Source organism: Hyperolius riggenbachi, chromosome 2 (assembly GCF_040937935.1).
Source record: "Hyperolius riggenbachi isolate aHypRig1 chromosome 2, aHypRig1.pri, whole genome shotgun sequence".
Lineage (NCBI taxonomy): Eukaryota > Metazoa > Chordata > Amphibia > Anura > Hyperoliidae > Hyperolius > Hyperolius riggenbachi.
Window position 1 is genome coordinate 351,540,080 of NC_090647.1, and position 21,974 is coordinate 351,562,053.

At 43.1% G+C, this 21,974-nt stretch overlaps 1 protein-coding gene across 2 annotated transcripts in view; it reads left to right on the plus strand.

Moving 5' to 3' along the window:
- Positions 1-10,955, plus strand: part of DSTYK (dual serine/threonine and tyrosine protein kinase) — a 190,245-nt gene extending 179,290 nt beyond the window's left edge. For both annotated transcript variants that reach the window (XM_068269583.1, XM_068269584.1), the window contains 2 exons: positions 6,104-6,238; positions 10,682-10,955. In XM_068269583.1, coding sequence (XP_068125684.1) covers positions 6,104-6,238; positions 10,682-10,863 — 317 coding nt within the window. In that variant the 3' untranslated portion in view covers positions 10,864-10,955. The remainder of the gene's footprint in view (positions 1-6,103; positions 6,239-10,681) is intronic.
- Positions 10,956-21,974: the final 11,019 nt, after the last annotated feature.

A 21,974-nucleotide genomic window follows, 5' to 3' on the forward strand; every position in this document is an offset into this window, starting at 1 on the left:
GTATGAGTGGAGGGGTGGGTATTTTTAAGGAGGGTGTCAGTTGTCCAATGGAGAAATAGGAAAATTGTTATGTAAGGAGTTGTGGGCAGTGTGCTGGGCGTGACTGTTACACAATGGGGACTGATGGTTAAAGTTATGTAAGGAGTGGTGGGCGGGGTGTATAAGACGTGTCATCACTGAAGTAACCTATGGGCAGTGTGCCTATGGTGGTGGCTGGATAGTGCACTGGTTAAGGGCACCGCCATTGACATGGGAGACCAGGGTTCGAATCCTGGATAGGATAGTATATGAAAAATAAATAAAACATAAGAAACATATGGTATATGAATATATAAATAAGTTAAATTAATTTAGATTAAAATATACAGATGTATTAGCCAGATGTGCATCCAGGTATAGTTAGCCAGATGTATTAGCCAGGAATAGGTAGCCAGATGTTTTGCTAGGAATATAGTTAGTCGGGATCTGGATGCCGGGTGTGTGGGCGGTATAACTCTGCTGTCTCTCTCACAGAGATTGGCTGGAGAGACTCGCTGACTGGAAAGAGGCTATTGACGGGAGGAGGCAGCCCGATGCTTCTTGCTGTGGCTTCTTGGGACTTGCTGTGCGCGGTTATGATGTGCGCTACGCATGCCCACAAAAGAAGCTGGCAAAATAAACATTTTTAGACGGACACGTGAGTGAAAAATACGGGCAGTACGGACATGTGAAAACTGGGGTGATTAAAACGGACTGCCCATATTTTGATGGATGGTTAGCAACACACGTGTGTGTGTGTGTGTGTGTGTGTGTGTGTGTGTGTGTGTGTGTGTGTGTGTGTGTGTGTGTGTGTGTGTGTGTGTGTGTGTGTGTGTGTGTGTGTGTGTGTTTGTGTGTGTGTGTGTCACTAGCTGTCCCTCATAGGGGCTCACAATCTTATCATGTACACTTAAGCATAGTCTACGGGCTATTTTTTTTAGGGGAAGCCAGTGCACTTATATGTATGTTTTTGTGATGTGGGGGAAACCGGAGTGCCCAGAGAACATCCACACAGTCATGGGGAAAAACATACAGACTCTGGCAATTTTTACCACTTCCGTCCCAGATTGGCTCACAGTGATCACTGGGTCAGTAGGCAATAAAATCGGCGCCTGAGTGGCTCACAGAGCTCTGGCATCATAGCGACGGCAGAGTGAGTGGCCTGCAGTGCCGGGTGATCGGCGGTAGCAGCGGACCCTTGTGGCGCGGTAATAGAAATCTATGCCCTGGCAGATGATATGAGAGATGATCTAAAATGTGTTTAGACTGGTACATACCTTAATTTTACATTGCCAAATTTTAGTTTCAAACATTTTTATTTGCGGAAAGATATAATGCTGTACAATAACAATAAGTAAGGTAATATTAATCACGTGTTCCAAAATTGCACATCCAGAATGTACTGACATTCTGCATGTGTAATTTTGGAACATGTGATTGATAATGCCTTACTTATTATTGTTGTACAGTACTCTATCCTTCTGCAGATTAAAATGTTTGAAGCTAAAATTGGGCAATCTAAAATGAAGGCATATCAAAAAGTATCACATCAATCACACAATAAAAATGAACCAGAACATATTTTGTTTCATGTTGAACAGATATATTTCTTTACAAACAAAGAGGAGAAGACGGATGAAGGAGAATCTCAAGAAATAAGTTACATGTACTGCTAGAAGGCTTGCCCAATTTTACCACTTGCATGTAGTATGTGGGACAACAGATAGTGAATACTATGAGCAGATGATAAACTCTCATACTATATGGAGGTGGTAAAAGTGGTCAGTGATTAGCCAATAAAAACTTAAAGGTAACCTAAACTGAGAGGGATATGGATGTTTTCTTTTAAATAATACTAGTTGCCTGACTCTCCTGCTGATCAATTTGCTGCAGTAGTATCTGGATCTCACACCTGAAACAAGCATGCAGCCAATGCAGTCTGACTTCAGTCAGAGCACCTGATCTACATGCTTGTTGAGGCGCTATGGCCAAAAGTATTAGAAACACAGGAATAGTAGGAGAGTCAGGGAACTGGTATTATTTTAAACACCCTGGCGGTATGGACAAGCTGAGTTCGTCCAGGAAAACATGCAAAAAGCGGTAATGGCGAGCTGAGCTCGTCCATGCCGCCAGGTACATTTCCTGTTTCTCTGCACCGCCCGCTGCACTTTTTACTGATCAGAGGGATTCCCTAGGATGGCTGGATGCCTGTCAGCACGCTGTGCGTAGCGATCTGTGCTACCCCCAGCGTGCAGAACTAGCATTCAGCCACCCTGTGGAATCCCTGTGCAGCCAGCGGGGCATAGAATGTGCTGGCTGCGTGCGGGATTTCCCTTTCTCTGCGGGCGGGTGGCCAGGTGGCCCTTCTGTGTGTGTGGGGGGGATGTTCCCCTTCTGTTCAGGCTGGTCAGGGACTCTTGTGTGTGTAGGGGGGGAGATTCCCCTTCTATGCGGGCTGGTGGTGGCCTGCAGGGATCCTCCTTCTGTGCGGGGGTGGGTGTCCCCTTCTATGGTGGCCGGTCGGGGACTCCCCCTTCTATGGGGGCTGTGGGTGGCCTCTCCCCCCCCTGACCCCCCCCCCCATCCCCCTCACCCCCCAGTCAGAAGCCCTGATCTACTCACCCCAGACTGTCTCCTGCGCTGGCCCTCCTCCTCCATCGACGAAGTCCCGGTCTCTGTCATTACAGTTGCGAGGCTCGGTGACGTCACCAAGCCTCGTAACTGTAATGACAGAGAACACGGGACTTCGCGATGGAGTAGGAAGTGCGGCGCTTCCGGCGCCCTCAGGTGAGTAGATCAGGGCTTCTGACGTGGGGGGGGGGGGGGGATCGGGAGGGAGAGATGGGGGGAAGAGGAGGGAGAGGCCACCCACAGCCCCCATAGAAGGGGACAGTCCCCGACCAGCCACAACCTGCCCCCATAGAAGGGAACCACCCACCCACAGGAGGAGGATCCCCGCAGGCCACCACCAGCCCGCATAGAAGGGGAATCTCCCCCTAAACACACAGGAGTTCCCTCCCTGCCTGAACAGAAGGGACACCCGGCCACAGTCAGGGGGGAGTATGATCATCGGGGAGCAATGGGGGGGGGGGGGCAGAGGCACCCGCAAACCTGGCTCCCTATACATCTGACTACCTAGATCTGGCTGCACATCTGTCTCCTATACACCTGGCAAACATCTGGCTCATTCTATACCTGGCAAACATCTGGCTAACTATATACCTAGCAAAACATCTGGCTAGCCATTCCTGGCTAATACATCTGGCTAATACAGTGGGTTGCAAAAGTATTCGGCCCCCTTGAAGTTTTCCACATTTTGTCATATTACTGTCACAACCCCCGTGAAGTCCAAAGAACACACAAGACAGGTCAGGGATCAAGTTATTGAGAAATTTAAAGCAGGCTTAGGCTACAAAGATTTCCAAAGCCTTGAATATCCCAAGGAGCACTGTTCAAGCGATCACTCGGTAATTTTACAGTTGTGCCATACTCCTTCCATTACTAAGACAAGGCCATCCACCTAAACTCACAGGCCGAACAAGGAGAGCACTGATCAGAAATGCAGTCAAGAGGCCCATGGTGACTCTGGACAAGCTGCAGAGATCTACAGCTCAGGTGGGAGACTGTGTCCATGGGACAACTATTAGTCATGCACTGTACAAAGTTGGCCTTTTTGGAAGAGTGGCAAGAAGAACGGCATTGTTAACCGAAAGCATAAGAAGTCCCGTTTGCAGTTTGCCACAAGCCATGTGGGGGACACAGTAACCATGTGGAAGAAGGTGCTCTGGTCAGATGAGACCAAAATGGAACTTTTTGGCCAAAATGCAAAACGCTATGTGTGGCGGAAAGCTAACACTGCACATCACTCTGAACACACCATCCCCACTGTCAAATATGGTGGTGGCAGCATCATGCTCAGGGAGTTCTTCTCTTCAGCAGGGACAGGGAAGGTGGTCAGAGTTGATGGGAAGATGGATGGAGCCAAATACAGGGCAAACTTGGAAGAAAACCTCTTGGAGACTGCAAAAGACTTGAGACTGGGTCGGAGGTTCACCTTCCAGCAGGACAATGACCCTAAACATAAAGCCAGGGCAACAATGGAATGGTTTAAAACAAAACTTATCTATGTGTTAGAATGGCCCAATCAAAGTCCAGATCTAAATCCAATCGAGAATCTGTGGCGAGATCTGAAAACTGCTGTTCACAAACGCTGTCCATCTATTCTGACTGAGCTGGAGCTGTTTTGCAAAGAAGAATGGGAAAGGATTTCAGTCTCTAGATGTGCAAAGATGGTAGAGACATACCCTAAAAGACTGGCAGCTGTAATTGCAGCAAAAGGTGCTTCTACAAAGTATTGACTCAGGGGGCCGAATAATTACGCACACCCCAATTTACAGTTATTTATTTGTAAAAAATGTTTGTAATGATGTATGATTTTCGATCCACTTCTCACATGTACACCACCTTGTATTGGTCTTTCATGTGGAATTCCAATAAAATTGATGCATGTTTGTGGCAGTAATGTGACAAAATGTAAAAAAAACTTCAAGTGGGCCGAATACTTTTGCAACCCGCTATACATCTGGGTCTTATACTCGCCATTGGCGTGCTGATCCCTCGTCGCATACCTCTGATAGCTTCCCCAGTGCCTTCTTCCATGTCCCTTGGCAGACTTTGCTTCTCCCTCGGCGATCACGTCTCCCGTCAATTGGCGTTGATGGCACCAGGGTCACACAGCATCAACAACATCTCACAGCAAACACTTTTTTTAATAGAATTCAATACAATAACCTGAATTGAATTCAATATAAAAAAATTGATTGCAAAAAAAAAAAAAAATAATTGGTTGAAAATTATTGGAAATTAATTGAACCACTTTTTGCACGGAAATCCTGGGGAAATAGAACTCCAGGGTGGCTACAAGGAAAAATCCATATCCTTCTCAGTTTATTTTCCCTTTAACCACTTGAGGACCCACCCTTTACCCCCCCTTAAGGACCAGCGCTGGTTTGATTGATCTGTGCTGGGTGGGCTCTGCAGCCCCCAGCACAGATCAGGGTGCAGGCAGGGAGATCAGATTGCCCCCCTTTTTTCCCCCCTATGGGGATGATGTGCTGGGGGGGTCTGATCTCTCCTGCCTGCTGTGGGTGGCGGGGGGGGCACCTCAAAGCCCCCCTCCGCGGCGAAATTCCCCCCTCCCTCTCCTACCTGCTGCCTCCCCCGGTGATCGGGGCTGCACAGGACGGCTATCCGTCCTGTGCAGCCAGTGACAGGACGTCCCCTGTCACATGGCGGCGATCCCCGGCCGCTGATTGGCCGGGGATCGCCGATCTGCCTTACGGCGCTGCTGCGCAGCAGCGCCGTACAAATGTAAACAAAGCGGATTATTTCCGCTTGTGTTTACATTTAGCCTGCGAGCCGCCATCGGCGGCCCGCAGGCTATTCACGGAGCCCCCCGCCGTGATTTGACAGGAAGCAGCCGCTCGTACGAGCGGCTGCTTCCTGATTAATTAGGCTGCAGCTGGCGACGCAGTACTGCGTCGCTGGTCCTGCAGCTGCCACTTTGCCGACGCACGTTATGAGTGTGCGGTCGGCAAGTGGTTAAAGTGTGTACCACGGTTGATGGTAAGAAGAACTTTAGCTTTAGCGCTCATACACACGCTCAACAAAAGTATTTTAAATGCACTTTTATATAAGACGCAGCTCAAGTCAATCCAACAGTTGAAGTGACTTGAGCTGCGTCTTATCAGTCGTTGGTTGCCTTTTATCAGTGATAACACCTTGTCATTTGCACGTCTTTTACTTGATTAAAGTTATTACTACAGCTGTATAAGGATTCAATTCCATAACACTGTTTCCCGGTCACACCACACATCATTATTCATCGCACCAATATCTTCCATGGCATTGTAAAAGTAGAAGTATATTTACCAAATTACTTTGATTTGCTGTATGTGGCATTTCATATTTCAGATTTTCTGTCTGATAATCAGTTCATCATTTCAGTGCTTGTCTAAGTTGATATTTATAAGGACTATTAAAGCACACTATACATAATTAAAAATATACTTTTTCTCCTTTTCAGGCAAATATGACAATTCAGTTGATGTCTATGCTTTTGGGATTCTATTTTGGTATATTTGTTCAGGATCTGTAAAACTTCCAGAGGCTTTTGAAAGATGTGCCAGTAAAGACCATCTATGGATCAATGTCAAAAGAGGTAAATGGCTAAAGCCAGTGAGCTGTAAAGACCGTTTTATGGGGACTTTGTTGACAATACTGTTAAAGGCTAAGACCTGCTTAATCCTTTGAATTGTGGTATAGCTGTGGTTATTTTCCATTCTAATAGCTTTTACGTTTTAAAGTATTTCTGTAGTGGATCACTGTAATATAACTAGAGGTGACCAATGACTTTCTTACGAGTTTGTTGCTAACACATGCAACCTGAAACTGAGCCAGGTCATTTGGCAACTGTTGAGTTAGATTGGTTTAGTTTCAAGTGTGCAATAAAGCTGGAAAATTATCATCTCATTGATCATCTCGAGTGGAAATTCTCCCCACCATCACTAATGGGGTTCTTCTATACCCCAGTTGGTCAAATTTTGGTTGGATTTCCTGCTATTGATTCAGTCAGCCTCTCCCAAACACACTGCAATCTCTAAGAGTGCATGCACACTATATCCGTTGTATTACAGAATAATTTTACATGTCAACTCGTGTCATTGGAACTCACTACATGTAGGCTTTGAATTAAAGTGCATGTTATGAAAAACACTATGTCCATTGCAGTGCACACATGTAACGCATGCGTTGTGCAACGCAGACCGTGTGAATCGAAATTGAAGATTCAAGCGTGGGTTCTAATTTTGATCTGTACTTGAAGAGCCCCCATTAGTGACAGTGAGGAGGCATAGTATTGAGACTTACCAGCAGTTTTTTTTAACAATGTTCCACTACAGAATTTATTCATAGAATAACTGTAATCTTCTGTTTTTAAATCCGTGAAATCTTTTAAGCCTATTAAATGAAATAAATTACACATGCTAGATTAAAGTTTATAACTACCACTTCGGCCGATAATTCGATGTGTGTACAGTGGGCCTGCAACCGCCACTCGGCAAGTGAACCGCGCTAGGGAGATAAACTTGCTCAAGCGACAGCCGATGCCTGTGTAATGCCGCTTGGCCCACCGTGTGACGTCATGCCTGCGCCACTCTTGCCAGGCTTCCTCGCAGAGAAACAGAATGCGTCCTCAGCTGTACAACTGACTCCGCTTCTGTACAGCCTTGGGCCAGCTATATCAGGTCCCAATCCCTGTTGGGCTTTTTTTTTTAGGGGTTTCACAAGAAATGTTGTGAGAGCCTAAAAGACCGCTGTTGTGTGTGTATGGGGCTTTTGATGGCTTTTTTTGCCTGTAGTAGTAGTCTGGCATACAGGGTCGGATTTGTGGGCAGGCCGAATAGGCCTGGGACTAGGGCGAGGCTTGAGCTGGGGCAGTGTTGCAGCCAACAGGAGATCAGCTGTTCCATAATTACCTATGTGTTGGGACATACTGCTGCTGCTTGAGTCTCTCTCATGCTTGCTGTGTGCTCTGACCCATCCCGCCCCTCCTCCCTGACACTGGGCACAGAGCAAAACAGAGCAGGAGATGTGAAGATCAGGGCCTGGATCCCGACACACTCATCATTGCCGCCCGGCTGCCAGCTGCACTCTGACTCCTCAGAGACAATCCTCCTCCACCACCAATAAACTGTAAACAAGTCACTGAGGCAGACAGACCTGGTACCCATCCGCGAGCACCCTGCATTAGAGTTAAAAACAGCAGCGAGGGGCAGCTGGAAGGATGGATGGCCAGGTCTAGAACAGGAGTTAGCCAGCGGTTAATGATAAAAGATCCCGGCAGAGCGTTGTGCTGCCTGCAGGTGGGCAACGATCATTCCCAGGAGCCATGAGCAAGCCTGCAGGCAACTTACATGTGACATAAGAAGTGTTGCCTGGCTGGCTGCAGCTTAGCTCACAGTCTACCGACATGCTCTGCCCACCTCCTCTACTTCCTGGCTGTTTCCGTGATGTTTTCTTACTGCCGGGAGATTTAACACTGGACTCTGGGGAGGAAGCATTTGCTTATGCAAGAGGGAGTGGGACAAGTACAAGTTACAACTAAGCAAACAACAATGATTGCAATTTAGATAAGGTGACTTGCCTTCTGCTCTCCAATGCTCTGTCTCAGCATGCCTGCACTATTAATCTCAGTCACTCCACTCTCTTGTGACAAGTGAAACCTTTCTTTTCATCTTCCTCTTTTTTCACTTTCCCTGTCTTTTCCTCTTTCCCATCCCATGTTCCGTCTTTTCCTCTCCCCCCTCTCCCATCCCGTGTTCCCTGTCTCTTCTTCTCCCCCCCCCCCTCTCCCACCCTGTGTTCCCTGTGTTTTCCTCTCCCACCCTGTGTTCCCTGTCTTTTCGTCTCCCCCCTCTCCCATTCCATGTTCCCTATCGTTTCCTCTTCCCCCCCCCCCCCTTCTCCCATTTTGTGTACCTGTCTTTTTCACTCTCCTCTCTTCCATCTTGTTCTCTTTCTTTTCCACTCACCTGTCCTGGTAGTATGGTATTGTGGCGTTAGTTGACAGATGGCCTAGGGCGGGAAAAAGTAGAAATCCGGCCCTGCTGGCATAGCTCAAATCTGGTTTCAGCCATTGGGAGGCGATTTGGTGTTTTGCAGCTACCATGATAAACTGTGAGGAGGGGGGGGGGGGGGGGGTTAGGGGGGCATTCTTAAGAGACTTGGGCTTAAATTCAAGAAGCAATATTTTTGGGTTCTTAAAGATTTTGCACTGAAGGACGTCCCTTTATAAGTGAAGTAATTTTAGTCCAGAAGTTAGCCACCACCGGGCAGGACCACCATATATAGAGTAAACTCCCTGTAGAGGGATGCCCTTTGAGACAGCGTGGGGATTTCGAGCTATCCATCTTATGGAGTCTTTCTGGGATCATATACATCCTATGCAAAAGCTGTAATGCTACCTTCATGTGGGACGCCTTAAGACTTCCACCTGACAGGGTTTCAAAACAGTCAAATCATTCCTCAGGACCTAGGGATATATTTAGGGCTCTTTCCCAAAGCTTAGTAAAAGTATAGTTGTGGGGTTGTGGAGTTTTATTTAATATGAAATATAACCAGGAGAGAATCCCCTCTTTGTTCCAGGACCATATGGCAGATCACCTCAAAAAGCTTAAAGAGAAACTCCAACCAAGAATTGAACTTTTTCCCAATCAGTAGCTGATACCCCATTTTACATGAGAAAGACAATGATTTTCACAAACAGACCATCAGGGGGCGCTGTGTGACTGATTTTGTGCTGAAACCCCTCCCACAAGAGGCTCTGAATACCTCGGTACTGCTGGCAAACTGCCACAATGTAACAATGTTCAGAGACAGGAAATAGCTGTTATTAGCTGTCTGTAACAGACAGAGCAGCTAGAAACAGCTAAATAACCTGCCCACAGTAAAAATGTCACCATGTAATAAATGTCAGAATGTGAATCTGGGAGAGGAAAGATTTTACAATGAGCAAACACTGACTAAATCATTTATACATAATTATGGTAAAAAATGAAGCACTTTTTTTACTACATTATTTTCACTGGAGTTCCTCTTTAAATTGTATTTCTTGATTATTTCTAGATTTCTAACTACCAAGGAAAGGTAGGGAAATATTTGCTTAGCATGAAAGATCTCATGTGGCGGGAGATGGTAAACATCCCCAAGAGAAGTTATAGGTAACAATTTACCTCCATAAAGGAACTGACTAATAGTGATGAGAATTTGCAAAGTCCACCAATCCTATAAAGATGGGGACTGGTCAGCTTGGAAGTTCGGGTTTCCTTTTAGACCATGCACATTGCCTGGCTATTCTGCTGGTCCTGTGTCCTTAATACTTTGAGCCATAAACCCCGAACAAGCTTGCATATTAGATTTTGACTGAAGTCTGATTGGATTAGCCACATGCTTGCTTCAAGTGTGTGATTTAGACACTACTGTAGCCAAAGAGTTTAGTGAGACAGCCAGGCAACTGGTATTGTTTAAAAGGAAATAAATATGGCAACCTCCATATCCCTCTCAGTTCAGTTTTTTTAAAGTGTACTTGTCCCCCATTGGATGGCCCAGTGCTCTGGCTGAGTCGTGCATGACGGCTGCACACATGCGCCCCAGGTGCGTTCTGAGCCCGTGCAGTCATAGAACGCTTTCGGCTATGGAAGCGGATGGGCCACATGTGCGTGACTCGGCCAGAGTACTGAGCCATCCAGTGGGGAACAGGATCTGCCCTGGTAGACAGCAAGGGACCGAAGGGCCTCAAGGGGACCGGAGGAAGTCCCAGGTAAGTATAAAACCTGAGGCTCAGTTTGTCTTAGGTTCCTATTTAAATCATATGAACAATTGGCTCCTCACCAATTATTTAGCTATCCAAGCTCCATTTACAATATTATACAGATACACTAGACCTCATTTCATAGCAAAATCGGGTCAATTTTCAGATAGTGTGGCCTACGCACTGACCTATATAAGAAGCCATGAGTTTTGACAGACGATACAAAGAAAGTAGGTCTTGGGAGGTGAGATTTAAGACCATAGAGATCATATAATGTAACATTTCTGTTCACAGGTGTGCGTCCCGAGAGGCTGGCTGTATTTGATGAAGAGTGCTGGAAGCTGATGGAAGCTTGCTGGAATGGGGATCCCTCTCAACGGCCACTTTTAGGCATAGTGCAGCCAATGTTACAAGGCATCAGGGACAGACTGTGCCACAGTCAGGAGTCCAACAAAACTTTGGAAGATTCCACTTGATGAATTACTGATGGATTACAGCCATGGTTCCATTCTAATTGTAGAGGGCATGAGACTGTTAAAGCTACTTTATAAAGAAAGCCTAGAGAGATTGTACAGTTTTGGTTATCTGTAGTTTTGTGCATGTTACTTGATATGCACGTCTTGTCAGCTCTACTTCCTGTTCTCTTACACATAGTACCGACCGTTTTCCTTCATGCACACTTGGTTAAAGGAGGTAGTCTTCTACACAGTAGAAGGAAATGTTTGCAGGCCCGTGCTCTTCTTAATATTTTGTATACCTAGCACACTGTAATCAACGCATGTGCTGATGAGTGTAAAATCAGCATTTTAACTGCTTTTCAGGTTGGATTTGTTTTTGCAGCTATATTCAGTGAAGAATTTGAGGCAATTGCGTCTTCTTAAATATGTAACCTTTTTTGGTTTAGCATTAGTGAAGTGGCAGTCTATGTTGTGCCACTGATCCTTTCACTAGTTTTCCTAAAATACTGAACGCTTCTCACAATCTTCCAGTAAAAGATTGCAGCTTGCAGTACATTGTAAGTGAACAAATATTGCTGGCTGAATGAACATTGAGTTTCGTGTACAGGTTGCTGTTTACCCATCTATATCGACAGTGCATATCCGGTCTGCTTACTTTGTGTTAAAGGTGCTGAACGTTTTATGTGCAAGCATTCCATTTTAAAGTTGTTTACATTTGTTTTGACTCCATTTTAATTCTGGTAATGTTTTGTTCAAGAAGAGGACTTACAAGCATACATTAATAATTAATTACTCCAACCTAAACTTTTTGTAGTAGTGATGCAAGATCAGATGTTGCGACTGTAAACCGGTCCCAAAGTTACAACCTTCTCCAACCCTTTTTTCTTCCTATCTTTTTGTTGCTGTTGTGTTGTTTGTCTTGTTTTGTTTTTTTATTTGTCTCACAGAACCGTGCTCGCTCCCCAACCCCCTCCCATCATACCTCAATGTTGGCTCCATATTTTGCTAGGCAGTTTGAAGGTTACATACTTGGAAAGAGCTACAGGGTACTGTTACGCTCAACAATAAGGGTGTTTTATACTTTTTTTTTTTTTATTATTATTATTATTATACACCTGTTAATGAAGCACTACAAACATGACATGGTTCTACTTTGCTTTGCATTCTATTGGTTTGAGGGCATGTGTACGTGTCAAGCAGGGGATCTAAGCAGTCTTATTTTAAATTTGCAATCCCTTTATCTTAAGCTCTGTGTGGATATTAGATACTTACCACTTATCTGTAGGGCTGGTTCAGACAGATGGTTCTGCGATGGTAAACGATGGCTGTGGTGCTCGTAGCTTAAACGCTGTCCATTCAGATGACTGGACAGCTGTCGGTACAATCGTTTACCATTGTTTGCGCAACTGCTGCGTTTCAATCACGATTTTCGCTGTCATCTGCCTGGCGGTTAGCCGATCATGAAAACATCATGTTGCTTCCAGGATAGTTTACCCCCACACTTCCGTGTCCTCCCGTGGGCATGAAAAATGCTGCATGCCGGCAAGCGCCACCGAAAGCCGACAAAGGCTTTTCTGCAAGCTTGCAAAAAAAATCATTCGGAACAAGGTGCTGGGCTGCCAAGGGCAGCTGGTTCAGATGTCTGTTTAAGCCAGCCCTAAAGCTGAGACTGCTTGGATGATTAGCCACTGTGAGTGTGTTTTGGTTTAGGAGGTTTGTTTTTTTTGCCAGTTGCTGTGGTGTTTCTCCACAGTGGGAAGTTTCCCACCCTCTTTTCCATTGCAATTGTATGCATTCTCAGCTCAGCTCATATGGGGATCACTGTTCTAACATGAAAATAGATGTAAATCATTCTTTGCATACAGTTTATATCATGTTTTATACTACCAGCATGGTTTAAAGAATAGGGGTACAGTACTAATCCATTACTTTGAATATAGCCTTCCCTGCTATATTTCCTGACTAGAATTACCCCTGTTATCTGTGTGCAACAGTTCATTTGATTACAATTCATTATCTTGCAGTCAGGAATTCTTGGTGGCATGAACTCTAGCCATTAGATGGCTATCTTTGTTTACAGACAGCAGGCTACTCATTCTGCATGACAGAGATTCAGGATGTCTGACCAAGGATCTAATGAATAGCACACCATGATAGGGGCAATTAAAGGGTGAATAGGAGTTGAAGTACTTTTTGGGTGAGGTAAAGTATAAGTATAGGGCAAAACCCCTTTTTCTTTTTCTCAGTTTAGTTGCTGGTGGTCCTGGCTCTTATAGACAGTAGGTGGTACCCTCCACCTGGAGTTAGTAAGTTAATAGAGCACCTAAAAGCCACATCCTGTGCCAAAACGCCTTGCCAGACTTTTCTGAATCAAGGTCTGTTATGTGTAGGCCTTCTATTTATCAAAGCTGCCTAAGCTTACAGGGGAATATTTGGGAGTTATATATAACAAAACATTTGTGTATACTTGGAAAAAGTGAGCATTTGACCATGAGCTGTGGTTGACCTTCATTGACTTTCAGCTGTCAATTTTTTTTAATTTAGCTTTACAGGCTTGTCAATTGGCCAGAAGAGAAACCCTGTCAGAGCTAATTTGTTTACATAGTCCCCTTGCGAACCAGAGGTGCTCTCAGTATCTAGACCTGCACACAAATACCCACATAAATGTTTACACCCCAGTAGTACAGACACTTCCCAGCAGTATTTTCAAAGCCTGTTTATAACATTGGGCATGCTGTAGTTATGATTGTTGTTCCTTGTTTCAAGTAAACTTGAAGTGTAGTTTTTTTTTTTTTTTTTTTAAATTAAAGGGTTTGGGTCTGTGCACACAAAATTTGGAAACTGAACATATAAATATACTTTGCCTACATTCCTCATGCACGTGAGCTTTTACCACATGCTGTCCTCATGCAGATGTGTACACTGGCTTGATCTCTACATTCAAGTAGGGACACTTCCAGGGAATCTGACATGAGGAATATGGAGGCTGCCAATTTAATTATCTAATTAAACAATGTCAGGCGACATCCTGTGCTGCTGCTCTGCCGCTAATACTTTAAGTCAGTGTTCCCCAACCCTGTCCTCAGGGCCCACCAACACTGCATAGAAATCTACAGAGGTAGTTAATTAGCTCTGGTAAGACACTAGTTGCCTCACCTGTGAATGTTTGTGGTTTCCTACAAAACATGCACTGTCGATGGGCCTTGAGGACAGGGTTGGGGAACTCTGCTTTAAGTTACTGGCTTATGCCAAGTATACACTTTTTCAATTATGATTGGCCAATCATTGAGCAATTTTACCACCTCCATGTAGTATGAGGGTTTACCTACACAATCTGCTCATAGTATTCAATATCTGTTGACCCATATACTACACGGAAGTAGTATTTGGCCAATCATAATTGAAAGTGTGTACCAGGCTTTATAATGAGCAAGTGGATCAGAGGCTTGGACTCTATAGGCTGCATGATATTTTTTGCAGGTGTGTGACTCAAAACCTAAAGCATAAGGACTCGTTTCCACTATATACTGACTTTCCCCGCATGTGAGCTGCACAAGAAAACTGCCTATCTCTTCAGTGACTTGCAGTCCAGATCGCACTGCAGTGCAAATCTGGCTGGCATGTTGCAGATTTCTGCAGCCAAATCCCTATAGCCATGCATGACACGGCTTAGCGATTCTGGTTGCGGATGCGCATCGGAATGGGAGCCGCACCTGAATTGAAAACCAACCCTTAAACTAACTAGGACAACCAGGCAACTGGCATTTTTTATAAGAGAATGAAGATGGCAACCTCAATTTTCATCTGCCTTAGGGTTCCCTTTCACTCCCCAGGCCTGACTGACTTAGAGCCTAGTTTCAGGAGACATGTTACAGTGGAGAGACATCCCTATGTTGGTTGGCTGTACAAGAGTACAAACTGCACTTCCAATTTTTTTTTAATGCACATTTGATACACCCTTTATATGGATAATAAGGAAATATAGTAGTATTATATTTTGCACTCCACCACACCATCACTTAGCCTTAAATTGGCTGGATGTATTCTTAAGACATATTGCAAATTGTTTACATACCAATTTTTCCTTACTAGTTTTTTTAGAATTTGGTGTTTGTCTTGTGGTCTGTTCCTAATAAAAGAATGAAACTCATACATTTATTTTGTGCGTTTTACACCAAGATTGGTTTTGATACTTTTTAACTTAAGGCTACGTTCACGGTGGTTAATTGTATAACGCACAGGTTATAATGAATGTGAACTGCAATGGAGACTGGACATAGATTTTAATGCAAAGCCTGCATGCAGCAAGTTAGAACAACGCAATGAGTGAACAGGCCCATAGAATTGTTCAGGCAGTGAGTTGGCATGCAGAATTATTTTGCAATGCAACTGAGTACTGTGAACTAGCCCTAAAAAAAAACACAAAAAACTCAAATTAGTCATCTAAAAACAAAGGTCTGTACTACACTATATACAGCGTTAATGTGATTACTGCTTGCAATAAAAGTGCTTCTTATATTAATACCTGGAGGCATTCCCTGGATATTTGTAGATAAGAAATCTCTTTGCTTCTACTACCTGAGGTAAATGCTCTGCGCCTTCCTCGCTTAATGTTTCTAGTAGCTTCTCAGCTGATCATGTGTCTTTCCACAGTGTTAGCAGTCAGAAAAGTTTCCTTGTACCTGACTGTCAAGTTTGCTGTAGATACTGAATTTAACCCTCTGAATGATTTTTGTTTTACATGTTGTGCTGTTTTAAGCCATAAATGTTTTGTCATAGAAAAGTAGCTGCTTGTGAGCTACCGTATTTTTTATGCTTCTATATATTTTACTGGTTTTATGTTATTATAGGTGATCAATGATGTGGCAATAGTTGCAGCATGCATGCACGTATCATCATCTACCATATTGTAGACCTCTTGGAATTCAGCTGGTCAAATTTACTTCTTTGTTATTTTCGTTTGTCCCAATTCTGAAGTGCTTACAATTTGCATTAATTGCTGCATTCAGAATTATTAGCATACCATGGACGGTCTATTGATCATTTGTACTTTGTTGACCCTGTTCAGTCTGACCCACTGTGAGAAGGCAGCCCAGCAAGTAAGGCAAGACATGTAGAGATGCACTTTAAACAAAAATAATCCTGCTTAATGAAATCAGCTCTGTATATTAAAAGCATTTTAACAAAGTATAATGTACACATACTGCTTTTACTCTGGCACTTCCAAAGCCACTGCTCTGGAGCTCTGCATGTGTTGCAGTGGAAAGGCTGCTTGAATCACTTTCTGATTTTCCTGAAGTGGAAAAGATAGTACTAGGCACATGAATGTGAGGAGCACTCCTCCCTGTGGAATGAATAAGTCATTGCAGTAAACCCTGCACAGCTGGAGAGATGCTATGGAAACAAAGTGTACTTCCTGCGTGCTGCAGATTTATGAATCCATGTGATCTGGAGGGTATTTTACACTAAGCCATACCATTGCTATGATTTCCAGCAAGTTTACTATTGCAGCTTCACAAAGAAATCTATTTTATAATGGCCTTTAGTTACAAAATAATTTATATAGTGATTTGTTACATAGTCCCCCCGCCCCCTCCTTTTTATATAAAAGTTGAATTGCCCTTTATGCAAAACTCAGAACAGTTCTTCTTTGATAACCCTGCCCACCGGTTTTCATAAACCTAAATATAAATACATATAAATCATTTCTACTTTGCTAATGAAAACTGTAATCACGTGACCCTTTCTCAATTCTTGTGTTTGCATAGCACTGTGTGGCAGTGATGAGCTAAAATGTCCTAACACAGTACCTACTTACAGTAACTTGCATTAAGGTAAAAGTAAATTCAATTTTAAATGAACCTCTCTACCTACCATGTCAACATTTTTATGCTGCCCAGTGTTGGACCTAAGATTCAATTTTAGCATTCCATTATGCTGTCATGTGAAGGAAATATTTATCCTGATGTATAGGTCATTACTGTTGCTTTTGTTCTTTAGCTCTTTAGCTGAGGGCCTTCACTATGGTTTGATATGGCCCAGGAGAAGCTTACAAAATCCACATATTTCATGTAGCTGGTATTTATAGGAAAACTAGAAATGCCTTTTGTGCAGGTCTTTCAGCACCGGTCTTATGCTAGGTACACACTGAGATTTTCTAGTAGATTTACTGTCAGATCAATTGTTTCCAACATGTCCAATCTGATTTACGATCGATTTACGAGCATTTTCCAATTTCCAACTGTTTTCCCTTCACTTCAATAGGAAACCAATCGGAAAAGGCTTGGAAACCAGATCTCACATGTTGGAAATAATCGATCTGACAGTAAATCTGCCAGAAAATCTGTGTCTATCTAGCATTACAGTAAGTGATTTCCTCTGCAGACTCCCATTCTGACATTCATCTATTACCTAAAACAAAAGTACATAGATATCAAAATGGAATAGCTTCAGACATCAGGAAAGTGGGGTTCACAATTGCTTAATAGGGGATATGGTAAGGTAGGACCCTCAAAGTTCCTTCATAGTGGTCACATAAAGGTCACTGAACATTTATTTATATAGCACTGACATCTTCCACAGCATTAGAGTCCATAGTCATGTCAATAGCTGTTCTTTAGTGGAGGTTTTTGTCTATTTCTTACTATAGTTTAAAACCACTTTGTGTGGGACATGATTATTAGTGTTTTTGGGGTGCAGGAGGAAAGCTGAGTGCCCTGAGAAAACCCATGCAAATACAGGGAAGTGCATACAAATTCCTGATGGGTACTGTTCAGGATGAGAACTAAATTTGAGGATCTAGTGCTGCAAGGCTAGAGTGCTAACCGCTACTCCACTATACTACCCATTAATTGTGCTTTGCTAGGAGCCCAAAATGAGCATGACCTGGCCATTATCATGCAATAGTGTTAAGCCATGTGGGTAGGATCCTTCTTCCTTACTTTCTACACACTTCCACCTTTAAGGCACATCTCCACAAACCAAAGTCCTCTGCTTGGCTAACTGGATTCTGTCATACTGACAACATTCCCAAATGCATGAGTTCATTGTCTGCTTTGACCAGTAATAGGTGGAATAGACAATTGACCCCTCTTATTTCTGAACACTGTTTAGTTTCCCTGCATGTGTTTCTGCTTGCATTTAGTCAAAAATATCTGAATATTTCAGTGACTCACTTGAAAATGAAGCAGATTCACTACACTTTAAGTAATATGCCTAAATGTATACCTTTGTATTCAGATGAGGTAGCAGTCTTGCACTATTTTGCAAGTACTTTTTATAAGGGCTGGTTCAGACGGACGCTTGCAGAGCGTTTACAGCCAGCGTTCGGGGCTTGGTGTTAAACGCTCCCATTCAAGTGAATGGGAGCGTTTGTACCAAGCTTTCAAGCTCGTTTACACGAATGCGGCGTTCGGGTCCCGATTTTTCCCTGGCGTTCAAGGAGCCCCTGGAAGCTACATGTACATGTTAACCGCGAAGGCTAATGTCCCCCTAGGGGAAGAAAAACGCGACCGCATGAAAGCCCACGAACGCAACGCCAATGAACGCGACGCCTCCAAACGTCCATCTGAACTAGCCCTTAAGAACATGAATTCCCTTCATCAAGAGAGTCTAAAAGATAAGCTGCTCTGATCATTTATTTTCCCCTTGTGCAAACTCCCTGCTAGAACATATACACCCACAAGGATAATTGTTGCTGAAACTATTTTTTCTGATTGCTACCAGTAACAGGTTACCCCTAATAGTATGCAGATAAGCCAATCAGTCTAGTCTGTCCTATGGATAAGGGAGGGAGGAGAATGTACAGGAGATATCTTGCTACAGCTCACAGCAGGAACCATAATAGTGGTCCACTGAATAGGATCTGACCAAAGGACTTGTACTTGATTTTCCCTCACAAAGATTGATTTGGATAATGAAAATCTAGTGCCTGTATGTAACGATACCCACCTACACTGCACTGAGACATCAGAAGAAGACTAATGTTTGCTGGATGAAAGGTAAAAAAGGACTTGCAGTAAATTCTAATGGCACATTGAAGGCTATAGCTAAAATTAGTAATGGCTGTAGGACATCAAGGAGATTATTTTAATGTACTCTCTAATGCTGGGCACGCACAGCATTCTGGGTAATCTTTCTAACATTTGCATATTAGATAGGCCAAGCTTCATGTTCAGTTGTTGATCGGGTTGCCCAGAGATTTTGAGTGCAAATAGAGTAAGCTGATGTATTTTTAGAACTGCTACTTGATTTGTTGACTGTAGCCGCCTTTAAGAGCAGTTTTGCTACTAAAACATGTGGCTGAAATAAACATTTGAAAGTAAGAGACATGTCGGTTTTTGTTTTTCACATAGCTTAAAGAGAGACTGAAGCGAGAATAAATCTCGCTTCAGACCTCAGAGTTAGCAGGGGTTAGCATGTTTTCCAGTGGTGACCTATAAAATGAACATATACAAGGAACAGTGAGATTGAGCTGAAGCCCTTCCCAATCAGGCTAGTTTGATGGTGGATAAATTAAGCTGTTAATAAACAGAAGGGCGAAGGCCAGACTGTGTTGCAGCTATTTTATTCTACAATGGCTGACAAGTAAGCGGCGTATAGAGGGCTGTGACATTGGCAGACTAACCAGCTCATTTGCTGACTGCAGCAGTAAAGTTGAGGTGAGCTTTGCAAAACTACACTTTTCTATTATACAAGTGAGCTTGTTTTTATATTTTTGTATAGCTTTCTGGCAATTACCTTTAAATCTGGATGAAAACTTTGTGCATTTAGTGGAACAAAGGTCTGCATTACAAGTAAACTGAAAAAGTAAGCAAAGAACTTAAGCAGCAAGTTCCCGATAGCACTAAATACATGTTTATGTTTAGCTTATTTTTGTTTGGTTTTCTTTTTGTCTGTTTTTTGTTTTGTTTTCAGTTTGTTGGTGTATTGTTATATATTTTGTAATATGAGTGTTACAACCCCTGTATCCAGAACACTAGACTAAAATTAAAACTGTAAATGTGTATTTTAAAAACAAATCTGCCACTATTTTATGTATAATACATGTAAAATATTTAGAAGTCACTCTGTATTGTGCAATTATAATTAAAATTGGTAACTATATACAGTGTGTGTGTTTTTTTTCAATACCATATCCATTTGCATGTTTCCTGTTACTATGCTTGGCCATCTTCTCTTCAGTTAAATACATATCCAGATGAAGTTTGTAAATAGAAACCAGGAGATATAAGAAAAATCCCCTCCATAAAATTCAGTTTGAATTCCAAAAAGTCCTTTGACAATTTGTGCAGCCGTTTTAGAGCAGCCCTAAATTGATCTCCCTAGCCATGATATCCAAACTGCAGAGATCTGGCCTGGCAGCCTAATCTGTCCTGCCCATCCTGCTAGTTAACAATAACAACATATCCTTACTAATCAAAAAAAATCGGAGGCAAACCAGGGGATGGGCATGTGGAGGCCAGTTATAGAACTTCGTTCCTCACAACTGGAGACCCATTGCTGCAAAGTGATAGTGCTATCTTCTATGCCACCATGCAGCCAACAGTGGATAATCTCTACATCTGAACATCCTAGATCACTTCGGGGCAGTACTAGTGACAAACTGCTTATGTTGATAAATTTTTAACCACTCCACCTCAAATGCTAGGACTACACGATGCGTTTTTTTCCCGCTCGATTCTCCGCTCAATCGATTTTGCTGCTTGATTCTCTTACCTTCTGCTCGTTTTTCTTATCTTTTTCCATTCACTTCTATGGGAAATTGAGCGGTAAAACAATCGAACGTGAGATTGGACATGTCGGAAATTCTTTATTGAACCATCTACCTGCTGGAAAAAAAAGCGCATGGTGTATTCCCAGCATAAGGTTTTTTTTTTCCTTTAACCACTTGAGGACCACAGTCTTTCTACCCCTTAAAGAGAACCAGAGAGGATCAAGAAAAGCTTTTATACATACCTGGGGCTTCCTCCAGCCCCATATGCACAGATCGCTCCCACGCCGCCGTCCTCCGCTGCCTGGATCTGCCGATACCGGGTCCCGTCATTACCGCCAGTCGGCCGGCGGACGCGGCCAATTCTCCGCATCACAGTGGGCTCCCTCCATACAGTTGCGTGTGTGGCTGCCTACTGCGCAGCCGCATGCGTACGGGTATGGAGGGAGTCCCTGTGATGCGGACAATTGACCGCCGGAAGTGACGGGCCCCGCGGACCCGTGACTGGACTTTTACGTCCAGGAAGGTTAATTGGTTAAAGGGAACCAGAGAGGAATGCATTGTTAAAATAGAAACATTTTCTACATACCTGGGGCTTCTTCCAGCCCCATAAGCCTGGATCGCTCCCACGCCGCCATCCTCTGCTTCCTGGATCCGCCGGTACCGGGCCCGTCACTTCCCTTCCCTTCTACGTTACGCTTAGAGTGACGTCACGTAAACAAACTCATGGCTGCCATCTTGTGGCCAAAAAGTAAAACTACACCTAAATGTAAAAAAATATAAAAATAATCATATATTTACATTTAAAAATGACAATTTAAATCCCACCCTCCAAAAAATACCCACATGAAATGTTTAATAAAAAAAAAAAATTACAATAAAAAAAACCACGTAAATATTTACCTAAGGGTCTAAAATTTTAAAATACCAAAGTAAAGATGAAATATTTCTATTTTTTTTTTTTTTTTTTTAAATGATAAGCTTGTAAATAGGGATGGATGCAAAACAGAAAAAATGCACTTTTATTTCCAAATAAAATATCGTCGATATACATTGCGATAGGGACATAATTTAAACGGTGTACTAACCGGGACAAATAGACAAATACAATACGTGGGTTTTAATTATGGAGGCATGTATTATTTTAAAACTATAATGGCCGAAAACTGAGAAATGAATTTTTTTCGTTTTTTTTCCTCATTCTTCCTGTTAAATTGCATTTACAGTAAAGTGGCTCTTAGCAAAATGTACCCCCCAAAGAAAGCCTAATTGGTGGCGGAAAGAACAAGATCTAGATCAGTTCATTGTGATAAGTAGTGATACAGTTATAGGCTAATGAATGGGAGGTGAAAATTGCTCGGATGCATAAAGTGAAAACGATTGAATGCGAAGTGGTTAAGGACCAGAGCCTTTTTTT